The 27,954-nt window shown below is 56.0% G+C and overlaps 1 protein-coding gene across 2 annotated transcripts; it reads left to right on the top strand.

Moving 5' to 3' along the window:
• The first annotated feature begins 331 nt into the window (after positions 1 to 331).
• On the top strand, positions 332 to 24,230 carry LOC149856119 (proton-coupled amino acid transporter 1-like). 2 transcript variants are annotated; one of them, XM_090065164.1, is made up of 11 exons: positions 332 to 411; positions 5,100 to 5,247; positions 6,028 to 6,118; positions 7,178 to 7,266; positions 8,215 to 8,310; positions 9,295 to 9,379; positions 9,674 to 9,892; positions 10,256 to 10,354; positions 11,981 to 12,147; positions 15,715 to 15,884; positions 19,552 to 24,230. In XM_090065164.1, the coding sequence occupies exons 2-11, from the start codon at positions 5,105 to 5,107 to the stop codon at positions 19,827 to 19,829; spliced, it is 1,437 nt and encodes a 478-aa protein (XP_089921290.1). In that variant the 5' UTR covers positions 332 to 411; positions 5,100 to 5,104; the 3' UTR covers positions 19,830 to 24,230. The 2 variants fall into 2 exon arrangements, with proteins under 2 accessions (XP_089921290.1, XP_089921291.1); XM_090065165.1 differs by lacking the exon at positions 332 to 411 and adding an exon at positions 1,659 to 1,739.
• Positions 24,231 to 27,954: the final 3,724 nt, after the last annotated feature.

Raw genomic sequence — 27,954 nt, 5'->3', positions numbered from 1 at the left:
ACCCGCTGATTGCAAGCAGGAGTCCCCAGCCCCCAAGCCCGCGTGCGCCACCGGGGTCCTTCTGAGCTCCGGGCCACAGAAGCCCTGCCCGATTACGGCCCCGCGGCAGCCGGCGGGGGGCAGCCGGGAGATCAGGACACACTGTCTCCCTAGGAGGCTCCCCACAGCGGTGCGCACGCCCCACTCGTGGCGGCGCTGAAGCCCCGAGTGGGCAAGGCCGGGACTGGGCCCCGCGGCTCCCGCCACGTGCCGCGCCGGCCCCAGCACCCACGTGGCGCCGCGCATGCGCGGGGGGACGGCGCGAGTCAGGTGGGCCGCGCGTCACGTGACGGGGAGGTCACATGACCGCCGGGCGGAAGGAGCCCGCGATGGCCGGGGGGAGGCGCTGAGCCCGGGAGCGGCGCGCGGCAGGTGGGCACCGCTGCCCCGCACATCTGGGGGGGGGGGCACACTGCGCGGCACGGCACATCTGGGGGGGGGGCACACTGCGCGGCACGGCACATCTGGGGCACATTTGCACTGCCCCGTGCAGCAAGGGCAGGGGGCGCTTTTCTCTGCGCGTCGTGGGGGGCATGTTGCACTGCATTTTATTGCGCCTTGAGGAGGAAATGGGGCCGCGCTGCACCGCATCGCCTGCGGGTTGCAGGGGCGGGCCGGCTTGGAGCCCGCACCCCGCACCCGGCATCGTGTCTGGCTGGGTGCTCCTGGGGTGGTGCCAGGCGAGGCTGACCGTGCTGCAGGCGCCCGGGCCGCGGGTGGCCCGTGCTGGAGCTGAGGCAGGGCGGGCTGGGAAACGCGCTTCCCTGGGGGTAGCAGGGAGGCTCGCCAGCGGTGCCCGCGCAGAGGCGCGCACGCGGCCGGTGAAAGCAAAAGCTTTCCCAGCGTTTGTGCGGCCTTGCCGCCTTTCCCAGCGCCCGTGATTAATGGAGTGAGTAATAGCAGCAGTGAGAGAGTGAAGAATAACAAGAGCAAAGATCGTTTAAGGGCAGAATCGAGATGAAAGCCTGGAGGTATAGCCACCTCGAGCCCTTCGCCTCCTGCCCAAGCCGGGAGTAAGCCAGGGAGCCAGGGGCGAAAGGCTCGGTTGCTTCAGTTTGGAAGGAAGACTCTTGCCGTGGGAGAGCGAGATGTTGCACGCGTGTGTGTCTGGAAGTCGGGGTGGAAGGTACTCGGGTATAAAGGGAACTGCATGTACCCGCAGGGTAGGGTCAGAGCTGGCTCTTCTGCCCTGGACATCCTGCAAGGGACAAAGTTGCAGCGCCAGCGGGTTTTGCTTTTGCTTGACAACAGTCTTCACACGGCAGAGGCTTGCAACCGTCTTCCAGCCTCTGCACCCTGGGTCCCTAATTCCCCTTCCCTGATGAAAGGGAAATTGGCCTTTCATGCTTCGTGGTCTTATGCAAGCTCTTCTCCAGAAACAAAGCATCGAGTCATTGTGGGCCAATCTTCCTGGGCTTCAAAAGAGATGAGCAGCTGGGTCTGCTTGGGGAAAATTACAGGGAGCGCTTGAGTGCTGTTGTTCGCTGTCTGGAGTGCATCGCTGACGTGAGTCTCCAGTAGCGTGTCGGGGTCTTCTGTCCCCGCGGCGGCTGGCGTGCGAGGAGTAGGTGGTGTCTCCGGCGCTGTGTAATTACTAGCTGGCTTGGTGGGAAGTTTCTTTTGTTGCATTTCTGTTTCCCAGCGTGACAGCAGCTTGCATCGTTCCCGGTGCACGCGTCAGCCGTTCACCCACGCCAAGGGTGAGTAAATCCCCTCCTGCAAGGGAGTAGGAATCTGCTTGTATAAATATTGCTGGTTGTTTGGGGGCGGGTAGGAGTTGGCGGTGGCTCTTGGTGGTACCGGGTGGCAAACGCTTGGCTGAAACCTGGCTGAGTGTGGACGAGTGCTCTTTACGCTTGAACTGAGCTGGGCTCCAAGGAAGGACCTGCTATGCTTTTCCAGGCAGAGGAGAGAGTTTTCTGGGGTCTGGGTCCAGGCTTTAATTAACTTCTTCACAGACACTTACCAAATTCCTGCCTTGTGTTTTACACTTCAGTTCGTGGGGTCTTGCCAGGATGGCTCTGAGGTGCTCCTTCCTGCGAAAACCTCTTGGCTTTGTTCACCTGATGAATGCTCATCCTGGAGTTCATGGGAGCACACAGCAGTGTGTAAAGCAGAGGGAGCAATTTGAATATAAAAGGCTGAAAAAGAGGAGAAGGGGGGAAGAGAAGGTGCTGGGACAAGCAAAGAGCCCATAGGAACAAAGGGGTCGCAAAAGCTAATCCAGGTAATGTGACGGCACCCTTGGTCCCTGTCTAAACCACACTTAACGCAGTCTGGCCAGCGCATGCCTTCTTCTGCAGCTTCTCGTTCAAGCTGGTCTTTAAAACGTTGCTGCCTGACGACAGCAGTCCTGCGGGCAGCGATGGGGTGTCCAGGGAGGCTGAAGTGATCTGCTGCTGGCTCTTGTGTTGTTTGGCAGCGGTTGTCAAACCAGTTTCTTTCATTCATTCATTCTGGCATGTAGAGATTGCCCTGTCTAGGTAATGTAAGATATTTATTACCTAAATTAGGCAGGCAAGGCTCTTTGTGCAGATGTGATTAACTTTTATTAGACTGAATAATTGGAAAAAAGTTATTAGCAAGCTTTCAGCCCTGGGAAGTCATAGACTATCTATCTGATTTAATTAGTCTGAAGTCCAGTTAGATTTGTTCCTTCTGAGCTAATGCAGCTCTCGACCTCTGATCTGGCGTGCAGCTGCATGCCTTGCTTTCTAACCTCTGTGGGGGCCCATCCTGGCACCTGCGTCTCCCCTGCAGAGATGTCCTCTCCATGGATGGGCTGATGAGCCTGCTGGCACCTGACCAGCCTGCAGATGCTGTTCCTGAGAGAGGACACGAGAAGCCAAGGATGTTTTGGAGCAGGAGGGAAGAGCTGAGCTGCCTCATGGGGGTCCTTCCTGGCTGTGCAACACCTAATAGGCGTGGATCTGCTTCCACGCCATTGGGACACCATGGGCTGGTTGCAGCTTGGGGAAGGGACCAGCCTCGCTTAAGAGGGGCAGCCGTCTCTGCACTGGATCAGCGGGCTCCCTTCCCCATGCTGCAGGCAGAGCCTTCCTGTCTGTAGTGAGGCCTTTCTGCAGCCACCCTTCGGATGGGAGCAGGCCATCGCTTGCTGAGACGATTTGGGGTGGGGAGGGAGGAAGGATCTCTCTCGACATGCTGCCAGCCGTGGGTCTGGGCTGGGAGCAGCAGTGCAGGATGCCAAGGAGCAGGCCAGAGATTCTCCCTTTTTTAAAGGCAGGAATAAGGTGCTTTGTGGGCAGCTTCGAGTGAGGCAGCATGTCTGCTGTGGGGGGGGTGTATCTGCTGCAGGAGAAATCTGTTGAGAGGATGTCTTTTGTCGACATGACTATCTCAAAGCTCAGATGTCTTGTGTAATGTTTGTTCGGTAATTTTCCATGCCTCTTGTCCGTATCTCGTGCTCTCATGTTCCTATCAAAAAGCAAACGGTGCAGGTTTCTAGATAACCCTTGGCTTCCCTGGGGGCAATGACTGCTGGTAGTGGCAGGGTGTTCGGGGACTGTCTAGGAAGCTTGGAGAGCTTCTCAGCAGGGATGGGGAGGTGCTTCAGAGCCCAGGAGGCGACATCCGACATTGCTGCTTAGGTGGAGTGAACTGGGAGATGGTGCCCGGTGTTGGGGCAAGGCCGCTGTGGGGCTTGGGGCAGGAGGTGGTGGTCAGAGCCCTTCAGCTAAGGTGGCAGAGAGCAGGCGCGTGGGCCCTCGCAGGTGGAAACGCGGGATGGGGGTTTCCCGAGTGGGAATTCCCTGCTTGTGGCCAGGACTCTCCTCCACCCGGTGCTGTTCCGGCTCCACGGCATCCCGCCCGTCTCTGCCTTGCCTGCCCCCCGTAGCTTCAAGTCCTGTCCCCTCGCAGGCAGCCTGATGCTCTTGCCCATTCTCGTTGTCACCTGCTATTGCTTTTGGCTTGGAAGATGGGCCTGGAAGCCTTAGCTGGAGCCAGGCCTTATTGTGCTCGGTGCTGTCCCCGCCCCGGGACTTGCTCATCTAAGCAATGACCCAGAAAGCAGGACACGGTGTCCCCAGCAGGGAGCTGAGGCTGAGAGCCAGGGCGGGTGCTTGTGCTGCTCTGGCAGAACCGGGTGTCTTGCTAAGACGGCCACAGGCGCCCAGCCACGTGCGTCTCAGTTTCCACCGTGCCTTCGTCCCTGGCGGGACCGGCTGGCCTCATGCAGCAGCAGAGCTGGGTGCTGTGGACCTGGCCATCCCTTCCTGCAAATCTCCAAGGCCTGTCTGCTCTGGGTGGGGGGAGTACTGGTGGGTGCAGCATCTGAGTAGGGAGATGGCCCCTGGGGATTTAAATCCTCTGATCGGTCCTCTGCTCCAAGCGGTGCCTGGAGGACAAGATGTCGCATCTGCCATTGTGTGGTCCCTGGTGTGTGCTATAGAGACAGGTTGGAGCCCTGCAAGGAGGCTACTGCTGCTGCTCTACGCCCCATCCTTGCCGCATCACTCCCGCCAGACCCCGTGGGCAGGGAAGGTTTCTGCACCCTCGTTCCCCTGCAGCTGGCTCTGGCACTGGCTTGATCCCAAGCAAAAATCAAGCAGATCAGAGGAGTTGAGGGAGCACAAAGCCAGTGTGTGGCCCATAGTGAGGTCTTTTCCTTGGGGACCGCCCTGGGCACTGGGTGCTGCCAAGGTGTCCTGTGGGATGGCTGCACACCCCCTTGCCCCGTGTGGGGGCTACCTGTTCTGCCGTGTCGGGAAGCCGGTCGGTTCGTCTCATGGACTTCCTGATGTGAATATGTATGTAGGTCACGTTGCAGGGAGCTGCACCTGTAGGAGCTGCTGGGCGGAGCCCGCATGGGTGGAGGTGGCATGGCATAAGGGCCCATGTGCTGTGACTGAGGCAGTAGGTGAGGCGGAGCCCTATAAAAGCCTGCTGGGGACAGCCGGCTCCCGCAGTAGCTGCTCACGCCTGTCCCACAGCCATGGCTGATCCGGAGAAGCCCCAGGCAGAGGAGGCGGGCACCACTGCAGGGGGGAGCATAGAGATGGTGGCCACGGTGGGCCCTGACGGTACTGTCCCCGTAGGCACGATGTCCAGCCGCAGGCTGCGCAGCGAAGACTACAATGACTACAGCTCCACGGATGTGACGCCCGAGGGGAGCCCCTCGAATGGCCCCAGCAGCTGCGCCGGCTCCTCGACCTACCAGCGCTTCGGGGAGACCAATGGCACAACGTGAGTCGGCCAGGGCTGGGGCGCGTGGGGGCCCTTCTGCGCTGCCCGGGGAGCTCTGTGGGGGGCAGGTGGTTGAGTCCCTGCCCCTCTTTGCATGGGAGGTGCTGTGCTTGCAGTGGGTCTGTGCAGCCGACCGAGGCATCTCCCAGCCCCCTGGCGCTGCTGTAGATGCCGAGTGCAGGCACTGGTTGCTGTGTCTCATTCCCAGAGCTGTGGCACGTGCTCCCCTGCCAGCTCTTCCAGCTGGCAGCAATTTATGGGCAGGCGCCTTGTCCTGATTCGGAGCGTGCTAATGGACACAGGCTTCCCTCTGCCTGTGTCTCATCGAGGGCCAGGCTGAGGTGCATGGAGTCCTGCAGCATCTGTAGTGATGCGGGGCACTTGTGACCTGTAAGGAGCCTGGTCCTGCTGTTCAGGGTTTCCTGCACCGGCCTGGGCTTCTCTTCCCGGGAAACCTGTCTCTCGGCCCCCCATGGACCCGGTCTGCTGTCTCCTGCAGCAGAAGTGGCCTCCTTGGCCGTGGCAGATGAGTTATGCCACAAAGCTGCTGGCTGGTTCAGCAAATGCATCTACTTCTCGCACATCCCAGAAGCCTCCTGTGATCTTCCCTCTGCTCTTTGCTGGCTCCTGGCTTCAATGCCCAAGGGCCTTCTGCTCCATGAGCCTCCAGCGCTCGTGTGCATCTACCATCATCACAGGGCCGCCGGCATGCTCTGCTCAAGGGCTGCTGGGCTCCTGCCTGTGCTGACTCGCTCTCCTGATGCTGTCTCTTCCCCTCAGATCGCTCCAAACCTTGATCCACGTGCTGAAGGGGAACATTGGCACAGGGTTGCTGGGGCTGCCCCTGGCTATAAAGAATGCCGGTGTTGTGGTAAGAAACTGCTGTGTGGGCATGAGCACCCATCCCACGTGTGCACGGGGGCACTGGTAAATCCTGGGTGAAGGTGACCTGACTGGCGTGGGCCCGTGGCGTCTCGTGTCTAGCACCTGCCAGACTCCCAGCTGTGCGCTCCTGCATGCTCTGTGTGTCCTGGAGCAGGGCTGCCTGGCTTAGCGCGGCTGTCCTGGCTCTTCCAAATGACCCGTGGCCCTCACTGAGGGCAGATCTCCCTCTGTGCTGCAGCTTTTACCGGTCAGGTCTTGCACTCGGGGTGGGGGTCGTCCTCTTGCATTTCTGAGGCCGGGCATACCTGCTGTGCGACCTCTCTGGGTCTCTTTCCTCTTATGAGTTAAGCAGACATTGTACCCACACAGCTGGTGCAGCCTGCAGACTGAGATGGCTGTGAGCTCCCTGCAGCACAGAGGACTCGGGAGCGGGTCTCTGCCAGTCCCTGGCTCTGGCTGTTGGGTTCTGGGGAGCCTCCTGGCTGCATAAAACCCCTCTGCACCTAGCTGTTCCCAGAGCCTTGGGCACCACTGTGTGCACCCCACCCTGCTGTCGCCTGCTTTCCTTTTGTCTTGGGCCTGCTGTCTGGGGTAGCAGGATTGGGCTCAGTCTTGAATTCAGCTCTTCTGGCTTTCTCCCACCTGCCACTGTGGTTCCTGCTGCCTTGTTTTGTTCTCATAATACCCCTCCTATAAATTGCCTTGAGGAGCTCTGCTTTAAGCTGAGGTCAGGGGCTGGGGATGAGGGGGATGCTCCTGCTCCTCTCTGGCTTGGATGCTGGGAGGTTGCCTCGAACCCACAGCCCTGCTGCAGGGATCCTTTCTGCCCTTGGAAAGGGCAGGGTGGGTCTCCAAGGGCTGTCCTCCCCTTGCAGTTCTGAGCAGCGTGCTAGCCCTGTGGTGTCTGTCGTCTGCTGGCTGTTTGCGCTCCCTTCTCCACTCTCCACTCAGCTGCTGTTCGCGGTTGCCTTGGTCTTGAGTTTCCCATTTGTCGCCTTTTGTAGTGAGCCCTTTTTCTCTCTCTTTCTCCTCTGCCTCGGTCTAGATGGGTCCCGTGAGCCTGCTTGTGATAGGAATCATTGCCATCCATTGCATGCGCATCCTGGTGAAGTGCGCCCACCACTTCTGCCGCAAGTAAGAGACTCCAGCCGTGGCACCTGCCTGCCTTGCCAGCCCAGCCTCCCTTCCCCTGGGTCCCTCTCATCCTGCTTCTACCAGCGTGCCCTTCGGATCTGGCAGACAGCGGCCTGGCCCCTGTGCGGCCTTTAGATAGCAGCCGGCTTGCCTGGTTCAGCAGGCAGGACCTTTGGAATATCATACCTAGGAGCAGGTTTTGCTGAACGTTGCAATCGCTGCCTCCTACGGAGAAGAGCCACTTGCAAGCGGCGCAACCGGGAAAGACTCTGCAGCTTGCAAAGGGCTTGTTCGGTTTCTGGTGATACTCTTGGGCGGGAGGAACCGGTGCTTTGGGGGCGGGGGCAGGGTTTCCAGAAATGGGTGGATGCCACCTGCCTCTGGTTGCAGAGCCTGATGGCATGCCTTCTTCCCAAGAGCACTGTGGTGGCCCCAGACTGGGCCACGTGCTTTGAAATATGGGTGATGCTGCTGTGCCTCTCTGCACCTGTCGGATAAGGGCGGTGATTCTTCCCTGCCTCTCACTGGAGTCTGGAGAGGCCCTAATTGCCAAGACCTGAGAGGTGCTTTGATCACTGCCTGAAGGGCTGGAGAGGTGGGTGGGATGAAAGAAGGGGATAACTTGCTGCCCCCACTTGGAGATGGTTGTAGGCTGAGCATCTCCTTCAGGAGCCAGAAACTTCCCTGCCTTCTGGTTTGAAGTCTCCAGTTGCTGCTCACCCAGGCCAGGTGGCTTCCCAGCTTTTGTGGAGCATGTATCCAAGGGCTGAGAGTAGGCTATTTGGGTTCAACGGAGGGTTACAGGCTACTCAAAGCCCCCTGGTCCGAAACGTATCCCTCTTTGTTCAACGGTAGCCATCGTGTCATTCTTCTGCAGGTGCATTGCGGCTACCTCGCAGGTGTGGCTTAAAGTCTGGTTTAATGCCGCTTTTCTCTCTTCCCCTCCAGGCTGCAGAAGCCTTTTGTTGACTACGGGGATGCTGTGATGTACGGGCTGGAAGCTTCCCCCGTTGCGTGGCTCCGGACCCACGCCATCTGGGGCAGGTATGGTGCTCTCGTGTGAGCCTGGGCTTCTAGCTGAGATTGTGACACCTCGACCTGGGGGAACGTGAGAGCTTTGGACTCGGATCCCTATGAACCTGGGCCAGGCAGATAACTCGCCGTGCAGCCTCATAAGGAACATGCAGATAACCTTGGCACAGGTTGGCCTGGGTCCCAGTGCTGACACATCGCTGCTAGCTTGCAGGTTTCTGTCCCAGCTTGGAGGTCAGCAGGGCTTGTGCTGCACGGGATGCCCAAGCCCTTAGGTGAGGTGCGGCTGTTGTGGCTGTTGGCAGCTGGAGCCTGTGCTGCCTCTGGCTGCATGGGGAGGAGACTCTAAGGGTAGGGGTTGCTGAGCCTCTGGGGTCTGGTCCTTGCGAGGCAAGGGGCCATTCCAGCAGTGGGGAGTGTTTCTGTTTCTCATCTCTGCGCCCAACCTGAGCTCTCATTTCCTTCTCACTGCCTTGCTCCTGTGCTTGTAATTGATTGCCCAGGAGCTGTGTAGACAAGGATGCCCTGCCTCTAGCCGAGGGACCTAAACCCGGTGTGGCAATGGGGCTTGGTGGGGGATGCTCCCCCTGTTCCCTTGCTGAGGCTGCTGGACTCCACTCCTGGATGATTTGCCCCTATTGGTGCCTGTTTCTCTTGCTGCTCCTTTCCTTGGGCCTGGTCCAGGCACTAGTTCTCCAAGCACTGGGGTTTTACCTCGGCCCTGCTGGCGCCCGGCTTTTTCTGGGTGCTTCCTTTTGGCAGTCTCCTGGCTGCCGGGGGGGACATCAGAGCACCAACATTGACCTTCTTGGCTGTCAAGTGAGTGGGGGGCATCCAGCAAACCAAAGCAACCCTGTGGGTCCTCTAGCTGATCCATCCATGCCGCGGCCTGCTAGCCAGTGACTTGCTGTTGCTCTGGGGTGCTGCAGGATCAGTGGGTGCTCATGTAGGGTGGGCTCGGCTCCAGTGACCCCTCTATCTTGGTCTCTTCCCCAGGTACCTGGTGGGCTTCTTCTTGATCGTCACCCAGCTGGGTTTCTGCTGCGTGTACTTCGTGTTCCTGGCTGACAATCTGAAACAGGTGAGGCTCCTGCTGTGGAGGGACTGAGAAAGGAGGATGTGACCGAGCTGTCTTCCACCTTATGGGGTGGGGGGACTCATGTCCAAGTCCTTCCTCGGTGCTGAGGGAGCCACTGCAGGGTAGAAAGCCAAATGCAAACCAGCTCTGAAAAGCATGTGGTCCTGCCAGCCTGCCATTACAGCTGCGGCTGGGGCAGGCTTGCAGATCCTGGGCTCAGTTGCCAAGGGCGTGTTGCAAGCTCCTGTGGGGACGGGAACTAATCCGGGACCCGGTGTCCTCTTTGTGGTTCCCCAGGTGATCTCGGCTGCCAACGGCACCACCAATGACTGCCACTCCAATGAAACCGTGGTGCTGATGCCCACCATGGACTCCCGCCTGTACATCCTGTCCTTGCTGCCCTTCATTGTGCTCCTGGTCTTCATCCGCAACCTCAAGTTCCTCTCCATCTTCTCCTTGCTGGCCAACATAGCCATGCTGGTCAGCCTCGTCATGATCTATCAGTACATCGTCCAGGTACTTGCCAAGACCCAGATTCTTGTCTGTCTCCACCTCCCTGCAGGTCCTTTGTGGTAGGAGGAGTCTCTCCTGTGACCTCCAGGAGAAGGGCTGGGTGCGTAGAGGGGCTGGCTGGTTGGTGGCTAGTACATAAAGTGGGAAGAAGGGCTACATGAATAAGGTATCGAACACAAACCAGGGTAATAATATTGCCAAAGTTGTGGTAGGGCTTGCATGGATTTTTGCAAGCAGTGTGGTTCACCTTCCTCTCTTTCTGGGAAGTCCTCTCTTCCCTGAGGGCGGTTGTGACATGAAAGCAGAGAGCTTTGCGAGGAGCCTCTGTTTCCTTCCTGTAACAGACTGCACACTGCTCTCTTCCAGGGCATTCCAGATCCTGGCCGCCTGCCCTTGGTCTCTGGCTGGAAGACCTACCCTCTGTTTTTCGGCACTGCCATCTTTGCCTTTGAGGGCATCGGTGTGGTGAGTCTCAGCTTGCATTAGCGTGACTGGCTGCAGCAGAGGTAGAGCCAAGACTGGTGCTGTCTGGAGCAGCTGTGATGCCCCTGCATTTGTAGGCAGACCTCTAAGTCAGTGGTCTCCAAACTTTTTTGATCGCGCACCCGTATCAGTAAAACATTTTTGAGCACGCACCCCCAATATTTGTATTAACCGGGCACACGTAAACTGCAATAGAAGTTCTAATATTTTCTTCCTGCACCCCCTGGGGTGCGTGCACCCCACTTTGGAGACCACTGCTTTAAGTCCTGCTCTGCATTTTAGTGACTGGTGTTCATTGTATCCATGATGCTGCTTCCTCTGGCTGCAGGGGTGACGGGGCACAAAATACCTTTCATTGTGAAAGTTGCAAATGTTTAGTTATTTCCTCGAAAGCCTCCAGGTCTGGTGCTTTGGCAGTGGGTGTTCTGACTTGCACTGTCTTGGAAACTACCTCTGGCCCAAATGACTGGGGCCTAAGAGGGCCCCCCCATCCCGGGCTGGATTGGGAAGCTCCCTAGTTGGAAGCCAAAGAGCCATTTCCATTTCCGTGGCCACGTCCTGACCTGATCTCGCCCATGAAGCAGCCAGTTCTTTCTCGTGTGGCAGTTGAGGTTCAGTTTCCTGTGCTGTGAGTTGGCACGTCTGCCTCCAAGCAGGGGCTGTGGAGCAGACAGCTAGGGAGGAGGTGGCAGTGGGTGGGGTGAGCAGTGTACAGCCCTGTGATGCTTAATCGAGGTGATACCTGCTGGAGTGGAGGTGTGCATCTGTTCTGCCTGGCTAAGAGAGCACTAGCTGCACGTCCCAAAAATGCGCGCTGGATGTGGAAAACTGAACCGTGACACTAGGGTTAGGGATGAGCTGTTGGGGGTTGGGTCTCTTTTTTTTTTTTTCCCCCAGTCCTCTGTTCCAGCAGCTGTGCTACGGTGCCCTAGTCATGGCCCTTCTTTAAATACTGTGGCCCAATGACACACAGCAGTTCTTGAAATGCTCCCCAAAAAGCATCTCCCTTTTGCAGTTCAGAGGCTCTGCTCTCCCAGTGGCTTGGGTCTTGAGTAGAGGGAAGGCGACATGCCGTCAACATCGTGCTGCACTCTTATCGAGGGATAAAGCGGTCATTCTTTCTGCTGCCTGTTGGCTGGAAAAGCAAACAGCCCAAACCAAATGTCTCAAAGGCACAGCCACGCAGTTGGTGGACAAAGGGTGTCCTGGTCCATTCCCTGCGGCAGCATCTCCCATGTGACGTTGCAAGTCCAATATAATCGTTGCTGCAAGAACTGAGCTCATGATGGAAAGGGGTTCACAGAGCCCAGGACGATGCAGTACCGCTCCTGTGGTCTGCACATCTCAGGATGAGCCACAGCTGGGGATTCCTGATGTAACTCCTTGCCCTTAGCCACACTGGAGCCTGAAATAACTTATCCCACCCTTGACCTTGGGCTGTGCTGGCCAATATGGTTTTGTTGGGTCTGGGCTCCTGGGGCAGGGGTCCCAGGTCCTGTTGCATCCAGTGGGATGATGGCTAAGGGGTAACACGTGAGATTTTAAACCTGTTGGCATGATGGTGGGGAAGGGAACGCAGCTCACATGTTTTCTTTTCTGCCTCCCAAGGTGCTGCCCCTCGAAAACAAAATGAAGAACCCGCGGCACTTTCCCGTGGTCCTCTACGTGGGGATGGCCATCGTCTCTGTCCTGTATATCAGCCTGGGGGCCCTGGGCTACCTGCGGTTCGGAGCCAACATCGAGGCCAGCATCACCCTCAACCTGCCCAACTGCTGGTCAGTCCCCCCGTCTCTCTCAAAGCAGGGTCCTCACAACCGTGGTTTGCGTGCGGCTTTGCAGCTAGCGGGGGTCACTAGGTTGAGAGCACAGACTGGCACTTGGCAGCATTAGGAGTTAATCTGAATAAAAGCCAGCCAATAGGTTGCTGTCAGCAGCACCTCACTGGAATTAATAGAGATTTTAAATGCTAATCTGCATTGCTCTGGGGGCCCAGCCAGTGTCCAGGACTGGACTGGCCACGTCTCCAGAGTTTGGTGCCTGTTCCAAAGGAGCTGGGTCATTGGGAGGGAGGGGCTGCAAGAGCAGTGCTATCTGTTTTCAAAGCCTAAGACCTCAGGCTGTGCTGACTCAATTATAAGCTCATGGGCCTGGGGTGCTCGGAAACCTTCAGAGGCTGGGAACACATTGCTGGTGTCAGGCCAGGTGCCCTTTATACAAGAGTTGGCCTTTGAGCTCTTAGGTCCTGAAACTGGTTATCTCTGCTGTTCCCAGGAGGTGCTTATAGGTGGCAGCTCCAATTAGGCTCCCTTACCTGGTAGGATAAACTCCCCCTTGTCTGCAGAGAGGCTCCAAAGTCTGGAAAGAAACATCTCTCTCCGTCCTGTGCTGTGTGCTGCTCCTGACAGCCGGCTGGGTGCAGGTGGTGGCACATGACATCTCAGAAAGGCTGGTTGCTAGGCTTTTTCCAGCCATCTCTTACTCCCAAGTCAAATGGGTTGCAACAAACCTCCTACACCCTGAATCACAGATGGCTTTTGAGTACTTGTTTCATGTGCATGGCCATTAAAGAGCAAGAGCAGCCAAGGCTCGCGGAGAGCAGTCTGCACCACCTGCTTTGGCTTTTAAGGCCTCTGCATCAAAGGGTTCGTCTTGCTGCTTTGATCCTGGGTAAGTGGCTGATAGTGTCCGTAGTGAGATACTTGGCTGGGCAGTGCTTAAATTGCTGCTCCATCTTGGTAAGGCCTGGGGCTGTTTCAAAAGGTGCTGTCTACAGTCCTAAGTGAGAGGGGAGCCTGGTTGTGTCTCCTGGTACTAAAGCATGTAGCATGATGGTCCCAGCTCTAAAAAGCTTTATGATCTGAAGTATAGGAGATAAATTTGTCCCCGCTTTCACAGATGAGCGCTCAGGTTCAGACTTGGCCAGACCTCTGTGGTGCTCCAGACTCTGGGCCAGCTTCCTCGGGAGGAACAACCAGCACCACACCTACAGGTTAGGGAACTCCCCTCTTGTCAGCACGGAGGCGGAAAGGGATCTGGGGTCATCATTGACTCCAAGATGAACGTGGGCCGGCAGTGTGGGGACGCGGTCAGGAAGGCCGACCGCATCTTGTCGTGCATCCACAGATGCATCTCGAGCAGGTCCAGGGGGGTGATCCTCCCCCCTCTGTGCGGCACTGGTCAGGCCGCAGCGGGAGGACTGCGTCCAGTTCTGGGCGCCACACTTCAGGAGGGATGTGGGCAGCATGGAGAGGGTCCAGAGGAGGCCACTCGCATGGTCAGGGGGCAGCAGGGCAGGCCCTACGAGGAGAGGCGACGGGGCCTGAACCTGTTCAGCCTCCAAAAGAGAAGGCTGAGGGGGGATCTGGTGGCCTGTTACAAACTAGTCAGGGGGGACCAGCAGGCACTGGGGGAGTCACTGTTTCCCAAGCACCGCCAGGGGTGACCAGGAATAACGGTCACAAGCTGGCAGAGGGCAGGTTTAGGTTAGCTATCAGGAGGCGCGACTTCACGGTCAGGGCGGCTAGGGTCTGGAACCAACTTCCAAGAGAAGTGGTGCTGGCCCCTACCCTGGGGGGTGTTTAAGAGGAGGCTGGATGAACACCTTGCTGGGGTCATTTGACTCCAGTACTCTTTCCTGCCATGGCGGGGGGTCGGACTAGATGATCTGCTCAGGTCCTTTCCCACCCTAGAAACTATGAAACTTCAATCCTGAGTTGCACGTGACAGACAAGCCCACACTCCCTCTCTGAAGCTGTCCCGTTTCTGAAATGTTTGATTTCTGATCACTGCAGTGTCTGGATTTGAGGGGGCTGGAGAAGCAGGTGTGCTGGCTTGCCTTTCCAGCACTCTGCTGGGCAGGTTGGGGGGAGGGGAGTGGAGATCTCTGGACACATCTGGCTGTGCACAGCTGGGCTCTGTACTTCTGCCAAAAGACTTCCAGCATGCTTCATCCTCAAATACTTTACCACACTTTCTCCTTGAAGGAGAATAGTCCCATCGCAACATATTGATGTATGCATCCTCCAGTAACTTTATTCAAGTATCATCAATCCTTAGGATTATCCCATTTTCATACTCCAGTAAAGATTTACCAACAAAAAGGAGATTTTTTTTTTTTCACCATTTGGACAGCACAGCCCCTAGGGAACAGAATGCTTCTGGCCTCTGTGATGGGCAATAACACTAAGCCCTTTACATCTTCAAAATAACAGGCAAGCAGCTTGTTTCTAGGCAGGGTACTTGATTGATGTTATAAATAAGCAACTTTTGGCATTTTAATAAAAGCTTTTTTAGGACTTCCGCAGACCCTAGGGTAAGGAATTAAGACATGTGACATTGCAGAGCGTAGCTAACACTTTTTGGGAGCTGTCTGTCTGCTTCCAGACAGCAGAATGGCAACTTGGGGTACAGGAGGACCATGGGGACTGGCTTGGTAGGGCGTGTCGGTCACCAAGTTTAACTGGGGTGCTGGTGAAGTGCCCTGCTTGAAACCTGTGAGCCAGTCATGTCTGAAGCTGGTGAGCTGCTCTGAAGACATCCTTGATCTTCTTTTTATTGGAGGGACGGAGGAAGATCATGCTTGCTACAGCACAAGGAGAACAGGAGCCTTTCCCTCCCCCTGCAAAGAACCTGAGTGGTGTTGGCAAAGGTGGGGATGAGAGCTCAGGGGATGGGTGATGGCAAGCAGCCGTTTTATCTCTAGCTCGCTGGCTTGGAGCCAGCATAGGTGCCTGGGAGTTGAGAAACCTAGCGCTGTCTTGGTAAGGTCAGCTGCAGCCTCAGCCTGCTTTCCAAGGTGCTGGGTGGATGTTGGCATTACTGTAGACATTGCCTACCTTCCCTGCATTCCTTGCACCAGCCAGGCATGGGAGGTGGGGTGAGCGGGTAGCTTGTCCTGTTACCCATATCTGTTTTGTAGCTAAACAGCTTCAGATCCAAGGGTTGTTCCACTGTTCTGTGGCACAGTAAACAGTGGTACGTGCACAAGTTCAAATCTCTGGCCAACACTGGGTGGTATTTTGGAGGGGGTATGTGCAGTTTAATAGCTTATTTTCAGAGCACAGGGTAAGACTCGAATGCAAACTGCCTCCTGCCTTTTCTGCGCTGTCCAGAGTCTGCAGAGACTCCCTGAGGTCTGCAGAGCAGGTGGCCAGGCCGCTAGGAGCCTAGATGGATCTCTTGGTGCTGGGGTGCAGTGGAAAACCTGACCCCGAGTGCCTCTGTGCTGAGGACAGGTTTGCCTGGCAAATCTACATCACAGGGTTGCTTTTCCTCCATGTCGTCTGCAAGCCTGCCCTTGGGCTGTGCCAGGCTCTGACCAGGTTCCCTCTGCCTGTTCACAGGCTGTACCAGTCTGTCAAGCTGCTCTACTCCTTTGGCATCTTCTTCACCTACGCGCTGCAGTTCTACGTCCCCGCCGAGATCATCATCCCCTCTGCAGTGTCCCGTGTGCCGCAGCGCTGGGCGCTGGCGGTCGACCTTCTCCTGCGGACGTTTTTGGTCTGCGTAACCTGTAAGTAACCCCACGCGCAGCTGGCTTTCTGACCCAGCAGATAAAGGGATGGTGTTTTCTGAAGCCAGCTGGCATGGCCAGAGCAGCCTGTGGTCCTAGCAAGCCGCTCTCAACCCATTTACCTCTTATCCATGCCTCAAGTCTAAATGTGGGTTGGCATTACAAAATAACCAGGCTGTCTGACACCACTTAGAGCCCCCTTAAAGCCTGTGGGATCATTGGGGTGCTGGCTAGGGCTGTATGTAGGACAGATGCTGTGCAACCTTGTGCCTTTTTGGCTGTTGGCTCTAACAAGAGGCTGCTCTGCATTTCTCTAAAAGGATACGCGATCTGTTGAATTTGCAGTTAGGACTTGAAGGAATTCCTAGACTTTAAATGCTGGAGGCTGCAAGTGAGAGGGGAAGAGTGGAGAAAACCCCCAGTCATGTCTTGTTCACTCTCCCTTTTCCGTATCTGCTGTCTGGCACTGTGGGAGACTAGGCAAGGCGCTGCAGGGGGGTCCCAAAGAGGATGGAGCTGGGCTGTTCTCAGTGGGGGCAGATGGCAGGACAAGGAGCAATGGGCTCCAGTTGCAGCAAGGGAAGTTGAGGTTGGATATTAGGATAAACCTTCTCACGAGGAGGGTAGTGAAGCACTGGAACAGGTTGCCTAGAGGGGTGGTGCAGTCTCCATTCTTTGGAGGTTTTTAAGACCTGGGTAGACCAAGCCTTGGCTGGGATGATGTAGTTGGGGCTGGCCCTGCTTGGAGCAGGGGGTTGCACTAGATGTGACCCCCTGTGGTCCCTCCCAAACTGAACTTTCTGTGATTCTAAGATGGACCTAGGGTCTGATCCAGTCAGCGGCCGTTCGTACAAAGGCAAGAGTAAGGGCTGTGAAATGCTCACATAGACTGCAGGGAGGTTGCGGGTTGTGCTAGAGAGGTTTTGAACAGGAGATGAACATCTGTCAGGGGTGGTCTTGTCTGGAGATGCAGCCCTGGAGCAGGGGCCTGGGCTGGATGCTCTTGCACATCCCTTTTGGCCCCACGTTCCTGCAGCCGACCTTCCCAGGCACTTTCCTCTTGGAAACGCAGCTCAGCTGCTCTGAGCGCCTGTTTCCTTCCTCCTTGGCACAAGGGTGCTCACCACAGCTCTTGCTGAGTTGCAGCACCCAGGAGGGCAGGTAAGAGCCGCCGAGGACATGGAGGTGGCTTGTCTTCAGAGCTCCGGAGTGAGCGTTTGGCTTCCTGCCTGCTGCGGGTGGGAGGCAACTACTGGAACAGGGCACTTGGGAACGCTGGACTGTCCTGGGGCGCTTGGAAACGATCCTTGTTCCACTGTGGACCATGACAGTCGCCACATACTAGGCCAGGAGGCTGAAATGCTGATTAATCCCAAGCAGGTGATGGGTACAAGCCTGGAGCATTGGCTTCCCATGCCAAGCCCTTCGTATACCCCAGCGGCAGTCCAGGGAACCAGATTCTTTCCTAGCCCGAAGCACCGGTGTTTCAGAGGGGAGAGGGTATAGCTAAAGCTCTCCAAGATCAAAGCAGCAAAGTGGGTGGCGTGAATGAATGCGAATTGGTATGATCTCATGGTCACGGCTCGCTGCTTGGAGGATGCGCTCTGGGCTTCATGTGGCCCCGACCCCATCCGGCTAAGAGCCCTTTGAATGCATATCAGCAGGATACCTGGCAGCTGACCCTGGGGGGATGATGGGGGCAGCATCTTGCCGTGTTGCTGCGATCCCTCTGCACTGTTAGCGGCTCTGCCCCGCTGCAGCGCTGCTCCTCCTGTGCCTGGTTCTGTTCTAGCGTCGTGCATTTGATGCCCCCTTCCTGCTTTCGAGCAAACACTGAGGAAGCAGCATCTTGCTGTGGAAACTTGGGGCTTGGATTAGCTGCCTGGACCCCTTGGGAGGCGGCTGCTGACTTGCGCTGTTACCCTTGGGAAGCCCTTTAGGGTCTCTCCTGACTGTGTAGGAGGATAATAGGATTGTCGAGACTTTCCAGGTCCTGGTGAGATGAGCCCCCACGTGATGCTTGCTGGGAAGTACCACGTGTAATCCTTAGCTGCATCTTCCTGCCAGGGGCTTTGCTTGTCACAGAAGTGAATGAGATGCTGCCGTAGCACAGGGACTGCTCGGTGGAGGCGCACGTCAAAACTGTGCAGCCGGGCAGAGGGTGGGACTCTGCGATGTCCCGGCATAACGCCCCTATTGCACAGAGGCACCAAACCCGTGCTCGGCAGTGGATCGTCACGGGCGTCTCGCGTGTGAAGCGAGTCTGAAACCGGGCCAGGCGGCTGCTCCAGTGCTCCTCTGCTCTTTTGTGGGTCTTCCTCAGTTCTCCTTCCTCTTTCAGTAAGCTCCACGCCATCCTCCCTGAGTGAGCTGCAGTGTCTGAGTAGGAGTCCTCAGAGAAACCTCATCCACAGATCGAAACCTTGGTTTCTCGGTGCTGGGTTGTGACCCTGGGGGAGGCCGTTCAGGTGTCCTCCAGGGTGGATGGAGGAGGCGGGAGAACAGGGGCACATGCTGACCAGGCAGGTTTGTCACGTCCGCCAGTGCCCACGACCCCAGCTGACCTTGTTGTGGAGCTCGTATCATCTCGGCAGAAAACCCAACACTGGCTAGACTGAACATGAGTCCTAACCAGTCTGGGGTTGCAGCAGTGACCTACTGTATGCACGACTTCCAGTTCCTCTCCCCCTATGAGCCACATGGGAGTCCCTGTTAAGGAGATGATGGCAGTTAACTCTCCCCTCTTTTACTCAATGAGCCTCATTCTCAGTGTAATTGGATCAAGGCAGGGGTAAGCCTGCTGAGCTCTGGCCTGCTGCACCGATGGGTTTAGTGACAGCCCCTTGAAGGCCCCGGGAGGGGAGACCAGGCTGAACGGGGGAGCAAATGGAGATGGTCCTGGAGGCAGAATAATGCCGCGTCCCAGAGATGGGAGCCGCTCCGTTTTCGGGAAGCTGGCGCCAGCACGGCAAGGCGGTTACAACCCCTTGAACTCGTGGCTGCCCTGAGGACGGGGAGCAAAAATGGCAGTGCAGCCGCATCTTGTGACTTGCAGTGTTTGGATCTCTTGTTCCCATACCACATGTTCCTCTCGCCTCTGGGTTAGCAGTGGCTTTGCTGTACAGAGAGCCTAGGAGCTTGTGCATTAAATAGCGTTGAATTTGAGGTGCTTTGTGGCATTAGTTAACTGGGGGAAAGCAGCAGTGCGCTTGAGGGTTGCATTCGAGCTGCACTGCTCCTTTGCTCAAAGGCAGCAGGCCCTCTGGCAGACCTGGCACTTGGAACATGAACTTTGGATGGGGGAGACCCCATTTGGAGCTCTGCTACTGACTCCCCATCTGACCTTGGGCAAGTCTCTTAACGTTCCTGTCTCGATCAGGCCTGAGATGCCATGGGGTGAAGTTAGGGTAGTGTTAACAGGCTTGCTGTAAGGAAGTGAGGTGAAGGAGGGTGGGTCTGCCTTGCCTTGCACCCTGGTGCGGGGGTCAGGTGAGGAGTAGAAAGTGGGTGTGTGGGTCACCACCCCAGCCCATGACCTCCAGTTGTCCAGTGATCCTAGAATCAGACCTCCGGAGCACCCCTCCAGCCCCACATCTGGTCCACCCCTTGCCTGAGGCAGGATCAGCCCTGTCCAAACCACAGCTAAGCTCTGTGTTGTCTCTCCCAGGTGTGCTGGCCATCCTGATCCCCCGCCTGGACATCGTCATCTCTCTGGTGGGCTCCGTGAGCAGCAGCGCGCTGGCCCTCATCATCCCGCCGCTCCTGGAGATCTTCACATACTTCGAGGAGGGCCTCCACCCTGTCACCATCGCTAAGGACATCCTCATCAGTGTTATCGGCTTCGTGGGCTTCGTGGTGGGGACCTACGAGGCGCTCGAGGCCCTGGTCACATCCCCTGTGTCCCCGTCCCCTGTGTCCAATGCCACCAGTGCCTTGGTGCTGTGATTTGAGCCGGCAGCACGGCACAGGACGGGGACGGGTCCCTGCTGCGGGAGCTGCCACCGCCCTCCTTTTTGTTAGACACGTTTCTCCAGTGGAAGCAGGACCCTGATCCCAGTCCTGTTCCTCTCCCTCAGCTCACAGTCCTTGCAGAGTCTCCTTGCCTGGGCCCGGTGGGGTGCTGTTGAGCTGCCATTATCGTGTTGGCAGGGAGGCAGTGCCTTTCTGTACACCTGAAGGGCCTTTTTCCTGGCACACCTGACACACGCAAGTGCCAAAGGGGTCTTGTGTGATGTGCTCCCAGACCCTTGAGCTGAGGGAGCAGGGGAAAAAAAAGGCCATGGACAATCTCAAGGTTTTGGATCCTGTCTCACAACTACGCTTGACTCCTGACTTCCTAGGCCTCTTCTTCCCAGGAGCAAACATTGGACAATCTTTTTCTTAGGTGCCAGCTTTTTTTCCCCTCCAGCCTGTCAGCTGATAGCAACAGAGAAGAGACCTCTTGGTCCCTGCTCCATCCTTCTGGAGAAGGTGGAGGCTGCTGAGGCCTGGGTAAAAGAGTAGGGAAACTACCCAAGGAGAGGGGGTGTCTTGTGTTGGTGGACAGTCCCTGCCTCTCTACTGTTTGCTGGAGGCCAGCAGGCCTTGGCGGGCAATGTGTCCCTTGATTAAGGCCAAGGAGTCAAGCGTTTGGGCATTAGTTGGCATGGCTTGTCCAATGCCATGTGCACTTCTGCTGAGGCACTTGTCATAGGAGACCCCTGCCTGTATAGGGGAAGATGCTGGGGTCTGTGGGGAGACCTGGGTATAGCTGCTGATTGGGCACTTTGTGTAATGGTGACTGGCTTTTAGAATATATTCTTGCGGGGGTGGGGAGCTTTATTGGAAGCGCTGAGGGTCTGGTGCTGGACCTCTGATCCAGTTGTCCTTCTCTTGAAGGGGGCATAGTCTCTGCTCTTTCCAAGGGTGTCTGCAGAGTTTCCTTGGGGCTGGCTGCCTCTGGGGTACCCCTCATTGCACCACACTGCTCTTTGCTGCTAGGGAACATCTGGTTTGCAGCCATGGCGGCCTGGCTGCCTACCTCATAGTTAGTTTTCAGTAGATCTCTGGGACCAGGAATGATGAAAGCAGGAGCTAAAGACACTAAACCAGGCCTGCACTCTTCCTTCTCCTGTTTCTAGCTCCTGTTCTCTTCCTAGTGCGAAGGAAGAATGCTTCTGCCTTGCCAGCTTAGTTTGATCCAGGAGGAAGAGCTGTCTCTTTTGGCCTCTACCTTTGCATGGTACCACTAGACTTTTAAGATTGCACTGAGCCCTTGCAGGCTGTCACAGCTGTCATACCTCAGTAAGGCACAGCCCCCATGCTGTACTGCAGCCCCTGGTCACAACATAGCGTGGCTGACCTGGGGGTAGACGTCCGTGATTGTCGTCGAGCCGGGCATGGGAAGCACATCCTCCCCTTGTTCTGGCTACCGGTCGGAGGAAGGATAACTGTATTCAGAACAAAGAGGGCTTTAAAGCAACCTGGTAGAAACAAAGCGGTTTCCCCACCCTTTGGCGCACAGCGAGCAAGGGCTGCTGTGTGATGACTTGAATTCAGGTTCTTGCTGTGCTTAGCTAACTCCAGAGCTGAACTACCAGGCAGAAGAGCGAGCAGAGTTTGCAAATCGTGAGCTGACCTGGCTCAGACCAGTGCTGGCCAAATCCCCATTGAATCTCAAGTTGATGCTGCCGTCTTGGGAATCAAAACCCAGAGCGGCTTAACACATGCCTCTGGTCCTGGCAGCCCCAGGAGATTTGGGGCTGTGTCCAGAACCAGCCAAGACCTCTGAGCTGTAGGTCTAGTGCAATAATGGTGATATATTGGTGAAGGTGCAATGCCTAGTGTAGCGTTAGGTTGGGACTGGAGTAGAGGAGCTGGGGGGAAATGAAGTAATGTTACTGCTGGGTAGTTAGCTGGATGGAGTTTCACAAGCTTCTGCCCCTCTTTTTGGGCCCAGAAAATGGGGTCCTACGTACTTGGTGCACAGGGCATTATGAGGGGACACGGCCTTCCTTGTACTGTATGAAGAGGCCACTTGTGGTTTTGCTTTTTTAATTTGTTCTTCATCCTCCTGCAGCCAGGAGCAGCTTTTAAGAAGCCATGCTGGGAAGCAGCTCTTGCCTGTGTCCCTCTGGCCCCTCTCTCCTACTTAGTTAATGATGCAAAAACACTTGTGGGCACAGGGGTTTTTTGGTGATGATTTGGGTTGCTTTGTCTGCCCCGTTTCTCCGTCTGTGGCTGGGATTCTCCTTGGGGAGACAAACTCCCTCTCTGCGAGATGCTGCGTTCTTAGCTCCAGCTAGAGACGGAGCGAGGACCACGTTGTTGGTGTCTCTGCGGCTTCTGGGCTGGGCTGGGAACCTGCTGGTGCTTCCGCTGCAGAGAGCATCTTCTCAGATGGCTCTCCTGACGCTGATGGTTTCTGTCGGCTCCCAGTGCTGCTGATGGAAGCGCTGCCAAGGTCCGTCTGCCAAGGGAGCCCTGTTCTCTCCACGTCTGGTATTAGCTGCAAGTTGTTTTAGCACTTGGCAGGCCCTGTTCCCTTCTTCCCACAGAGGAGCTGCAGTGCTCCTGGCTCTTCAGACTTGGAGCCGAGGCCCACCGAGCAGCTCTGTGTGCCGGGGATGCAGCCTCTCTCCCTGTGGCCCCGTCGCTGCTGAGAAATGAAGCACTTCTGGAGTACAAGTCTGTTTCTAAAACCCTCCACGGCAATGTGCTCGGGCCTGCTGGCTCCCTGCAAGCTCTTCAGGCCAGTCATGTAGCAGCAAAGCTTTTGAAGCTGCAGGGAGTTCACTTTTCCTCCCGCTTCCTTGCACCGCTCAGGAGTCCAGCAGGCACGAAACAAACTGCAATCTGAACCCTCCTGGTGAGGGGTGTGACAACCAAGCGGCTGACGGGAGTTCAGGACTCATTATTTATTTAGTGCTAGCTGGACTCCTTTAAAGACCTGATGCAAGTTGCAGGTGATGGCATCCAAGTGAGCTTGAGGAAGCACTAGGCATGAAGCTGGTCTTTGCATGCCGTGCCGGGAACGAATGCAATATGCAAGGTGATTGCTGGATGTGGGGTACTTGAGAATCCCACCTGGCCGGTCTCTGAGGTCCAACTTCAGAGCTCAGCCTTGTTGTTTCATAGCCGGGCTGAAATTCATTGTGGGTCTTTGGGATCCTTGTGTCGGAAGATGCCTGGTGGAAGGCTGGCAGTGATTTGCCTTCCTGAACTGCCCACAATCTCCATGCTAGTTGGTGCACAAGGATTTCCACTGTTGCCCCCCTTGCTACCCACATCTATCCCACGTGGCTCTTGGTATCCAGGCCGTCCTGACTAGCAACCCTGCTGCTGCGTGTGGGATCTGCTCCTCGCTGTTTAAAGAGGCACGTGTGAAAGACTGGGTGTTCTGCATTGTTGCACATGCTGTGAAGTCCTTTTCCCTTTCAAAAGCAATTGCGAAGGGCAGCCGCAAGCTGTGCTGGTGCTGTTTGGGCTTAAGATGTAGCTCCTTGACCACCCTGGCACAGATCCTGACTCTGACGGGCGTAGATCGACTTGCTCCGTGAGCATCAGCACTTTGCTGCCCGCTCAGAGAAGTGCAGGATAAATAACGTCTCGCCTCTACCAACTGCCATGGGCGGCAGGTCGTGATGGAAGGGACGTTGCAGAGGGGGCCATAACTACAGGTGGTCTTATGTCACAGACCCCTCGTGCTGCTGAGATGTGGGTCTTACTCCTTCCCATTCTCTTTGCTGGAAATATTATTTGGGTTGCAGCAGTATTTCCAGCAAAAAGAATGGGAAGGAAAGTTTTGCGGAGGAGCTCCCTTGTGACATGCATATCTAATGCAAATAGCTCCACTCCAAGGCAGGGAGTTTGTCTGGATTTGGAGCACTTCACTTGTCCCGGCAGCTGCCTGGGCTCCTTGAATGTAATCAATGCCAAAGCCCTCGGTTGAGCGAGGAGCTTGTAGATTCTCCCTATCCCAACAGCATTAAAGTGCTTAAGACACAGGGCTCGTTTACTGTATTTAAAGGCCAACACAACTTTCCTTGCCCCGTTTCCCCCTCCCCTCCCTGGGATGCAGTTCTCCAGGGAATGACTGCACAGTTGCAAAGTGGAGTTTTACCTGCTCCGGCCAAAGACCCTCTGAACTGACCTCAGCCCAGGTGAGCAGGGACGCGTACCACTCCTATATTGCCAGCAGCCAAGGAAAACGTTGGTGTATATAGACACAGTTTGATGTATGTGCTTTTTGTGCCTCTATATATAGCACTGTACAGTCTGCGTAGCCGCCTGGTGAAAGAACTTTTGTCTGTTTAGTGAATCATGTACTTGCAGTTATTCCAGTCAATAAAACAAGTTTTATTTTGTATTTTATAGGCTTTCTGGGTGTTTTGTTTTGTTTTTTTTGCTTCTATGTTTGGCTTTTGCTCCTGGGGGTTAGAAAGGGCAGGGCTTTGGCAGCTGCCAGGTATCCTATATTTAGCAGCTGGGCTCTGCACGAGTCACGTTCTGCATTGCTCTTCGGGACACACCGTGCTTTCCGGATGGCCTGAACCTGCTGCCCTTCCTCAAGGAGCCTGGCAGGCAGAGGGAAGGGAGGCCAGGAAAGCTGCTTGGGCAATAAGGAGTCAAAAGCTGCAGACAAGGGATCAAATGAGCTTGTGGCCTTTCTTGAAAGATCTCCAGGCCTCTCCCTAGGAGGCGAGAGGTTGGGAAGTCTATGAACCCTGGGGATTAAACATGGGCAGCTCATTCCCATTAAGTGGTTTGATCTCTGCTTCCCCTTCCACTGTTGGCTTAGGGGCCCAGACACAGTGCAGGGTCTGAAACCAGCCTACCTGCTATAAGCAATGCAGGAGTTTTACTTTAAAGCACCAGAAAGACTTCTAAAGCATCCGGAAAACCCACTCGTGCAAATAGTCACGCCGTTGCAGTGCAAAAAAGTGCTGGCACAGGTTGGTTGGTCTCCAGTCCTCGCTTACAGGCTGTCCTCTGCCCTTCAAAGGGAGGCGATCAAGCCTGAATCATGGAAGATTCGTCCTGTTGCACAAAGAGATGGCAAAGAAGATAGGGATGACTATTGCTGGGTCCTTGGGGTAAGTAAAGGCTTTAAGGTACTCCTTTCCCGAGGCTTAGGGAGGCCTTCCCATCTCTGCCCTCAGGTCTGACCCTGCCTTTGTCGTCTTCCAGCCTGCCAGGAGGACCGCAGGAGGGCAGAGCCTCGGGGCTGGGCAGTGTCGGGGCATTTGGTTGCACTTTGCATCGGCACAGCTCTGGTCTAACATAGGCGAGCTCCTAATCGAAATGGAGAGCGAAGGGACAGGTGCAGAGGTAGGTGGGTGGACTGCTCTTCCCGATCCAGAGCGCTCAAAGCCCCAACAAGTGGATGAGTCTGGTTGTTGGCTTTATCCCTATCTTGCAGGTGGGGAAACAGGCAGAGAGAAACGTAATGACTGTGCAGGGCTGTGTGGGAATAGGGCCAAGAGGCCCTGGCTTCTGCTCTTTTGTCCTAGCTCCAACTATTTCCCCGCTGATAACGAAGCCACCAGCTTGCTTGGTACTTGTAAGATCTTCCACTAAGTTTTTACAAGTAAGGTATGGCCCAAATGTGCAAAGATGCATCCCTTCCTTTGCTGCAGAAAGCTAGGGTTGGCAGGAGAAAGGAAGGCTTGATCTTCATTTGGCCTCGTCTGAGGTTCCTCTGGGGATGGTTGTGGCTTAAACAGACTTTGGCCCATATGAGTGGGAGTCCAGCAGAAGATGCATCCACTTCATATCTGTACAGTATCAAGCTTGTTTCCTCTTCACTGCAGAGAAAACTTGAGCTTTTGGAAACTACTATCTTTAAGAGCACAGTGCTTTCTTGCACGTACGGCTCTGTTCGTGGTCATAGGGATGCGTATTTATAAGCAGAGCACCCAGCGGAGCGATAGGACTCAGCCCCTGAAATGCAGCTGTGCTCTGATAGCATCTCCAGGAGCTATGGCAACCCTGCTGTATCTCCAGTTATCACTGAATAATTGCACTGCTGCTGCATGTTGTCGCTGGGGCCAGATGGAAAATGAACAGTAAAACAAAGCTGATGTTGCTGAAAGATGCTGTTTTCAAGCAAGGGAAATCATCCTTTAATACCCGCATGACCCCAAGAGCAGAAGAAGCTGCTTAATCATGCAGTAGATGTGACACTGGTGACTAATTCCCTACCCAGGTAGCCCTGAAGCTTTTCCTTTTGGAAAAGGATGGTGCCCAGGGCCACTGGGGGTTTGCGATGGCCCTCGGTGCCTTTCTGAGCAGCGCTCCCAGTCCAGGCAGGGGCAGGGCCCTGAGCTGTCCCAAAGCCTCAACTGGATGGAGACCTCCAGCATAGGTTTATGATCCTTTATTTTACGTGAAGGTCGGAGCCGTTTGCAAAAGGAGAGGCCAGGCTTGCCCTTGGACTTCTCTGTCCCATTGTGCCGTGAACCTTGATAAGGGGCTGCCTGGGCCAGGAGTCCAATCCTCTGCATTTGCTGGCAGCTGTCTTAAAAAAAATCCTGCACTTAACCCCTCCTGCAGTGTGGCTGTAAGGCCCACTGCCAGACCTGTAGAAAGCAAGGGGAAGAGGACCTTTTACGATCATCGGCTCGCTCTGCGTCCCTTTCTTTAGCCGGAGCTGTGAGTGCTGGGGGCTCGCGGGGAGGCTTTCTGGATGTATATAAGTAGCCACCTAGTTCAGATTAAATAGGTTTTAAGTAGTTCAGTAATAATACGGCCTCTGCGGCTGCTTTGCCGCCCTGTCATATGTGACACTGCTGATTTCCCCCCCCCCACCAATGCTGTGAGCAATCCCCATAGAGGGGTGCATGCCGGGTGCATCCCCTTCTGTCACCAGCTTGGCTTTGCTTGCTCCGTTTTGCGTTTGAAGTCCAGGCCCCGCGGGAGGCTCTGGAGAAAGGGCTGCGACGAGGCCGGGAGCTGCTCCACGTGACTGGTTCTTGGAGGCTTGGTGCTGGGGGGAGCTGAGGCTGCTCCGTGGGAACTGCATGTGTGCACACTTATCCACTTGGCAATGCTTCCCAGGCTCTCCCTGAGGACTAGGGCACCTCTGCTTGGCTGTATGGGGTGCAAGTGTGCCCACAGTTACCACGGGGTGGGCAGGGGCTGCTAAAGCCTTCTTGCCGCAGCTCTGGGAGGGAGGAGCGGGACGGTCCAAGCCCAGGTGCCTTCCAGCCCCTAATGAGCTCCTCTCCTTTGCTCCCAAGCTGCTGTCCTTGGGCTCCGTGGGGCTGAAGTTCTGCTGCTCGGAGCCCCTCGGAGGTGCAGAGCTGCCGAAGCTGGCTAACACCAGCCTTTGGACTGGATGAGCCCAGGGTGCAGGTAGGAAGAGAGGTCCCCTGCCCTGGGGCGCTGTTCTTGGCTTGGAGGTGGAGGGACCAGCTTTCAGCCCCTCGAATTGCCTTTTGGCAGCCTTGGCATGCAGGGGCACTGAAAAGCGGGGGTCAGCAGCCTTTTCTCAAGCAGTGTCCATGGGGACAGCTTTCTCCATGGCTTTGTGGGGAGAAGACCCCCATGGTGGATACCCACAGCCCCCGGTGCGGGGCTGCACGGGGTTGGGGTGAGAGGCTGGCTCAAACTGGGGCACAAGTGATGTTTGGGGGAGTTGCTGCTTCCATGGGGGGTGGAGAGGCTTGGCAATGAGCCGGAGGGGAGGGTGGATGGGTGCCTGCAGGTGAGTGAGAAGTGATTCCCTCTTGCTGCAGGTAAATGATTTCACCTGGGGAGGGGGCAGGTGTGTGGGCACAGCTGTGTTGCGGGGCAGCAACTGAGGTCTGTGGCCAGAAGCAGGGGCAGGGGTGTGCACCAAGGGGCATCCCTCTGGGGGGACCACAGCTTTTATTTGGGGGTGCTTCTGCGCGTGCCGTGACTGTGGAGGGGGTGTCGGGGGTGCTGTCTCTTTGTGGAGAGTGGCATTTCTGCCAATGACAAATGCTTGGACATGGCATAACCCAGGGGGACTAATTAATTAGGGGTGGCTGGGGCTGATTTGGCTGCATGGTTAAGGAAATGGTGCTTTGTGGAAGATGAGCCAATCTCTGTGCATTGGAGGCCGCTC

This window comes from Crocodylus siamensis, chromosome 10 (genome assembly GCF_052110815.1).
Source record: "Crocodylus siamensis isolate JL-2025a chromosome 10, ASM5211081v1, whole genome shotgun sequence".
NCBI classification, from domain to species: domain Eukaryota; kingdom Metazoa; phylum Chordata; order Crocodylia; family Crocodylidae; genus Crocodylus; species Crocodylus siamensis.
Note: the sequence above shows the minus strand (reverse complement) of the source record. Positions and strands in the feature narration are given on the sequence as shown.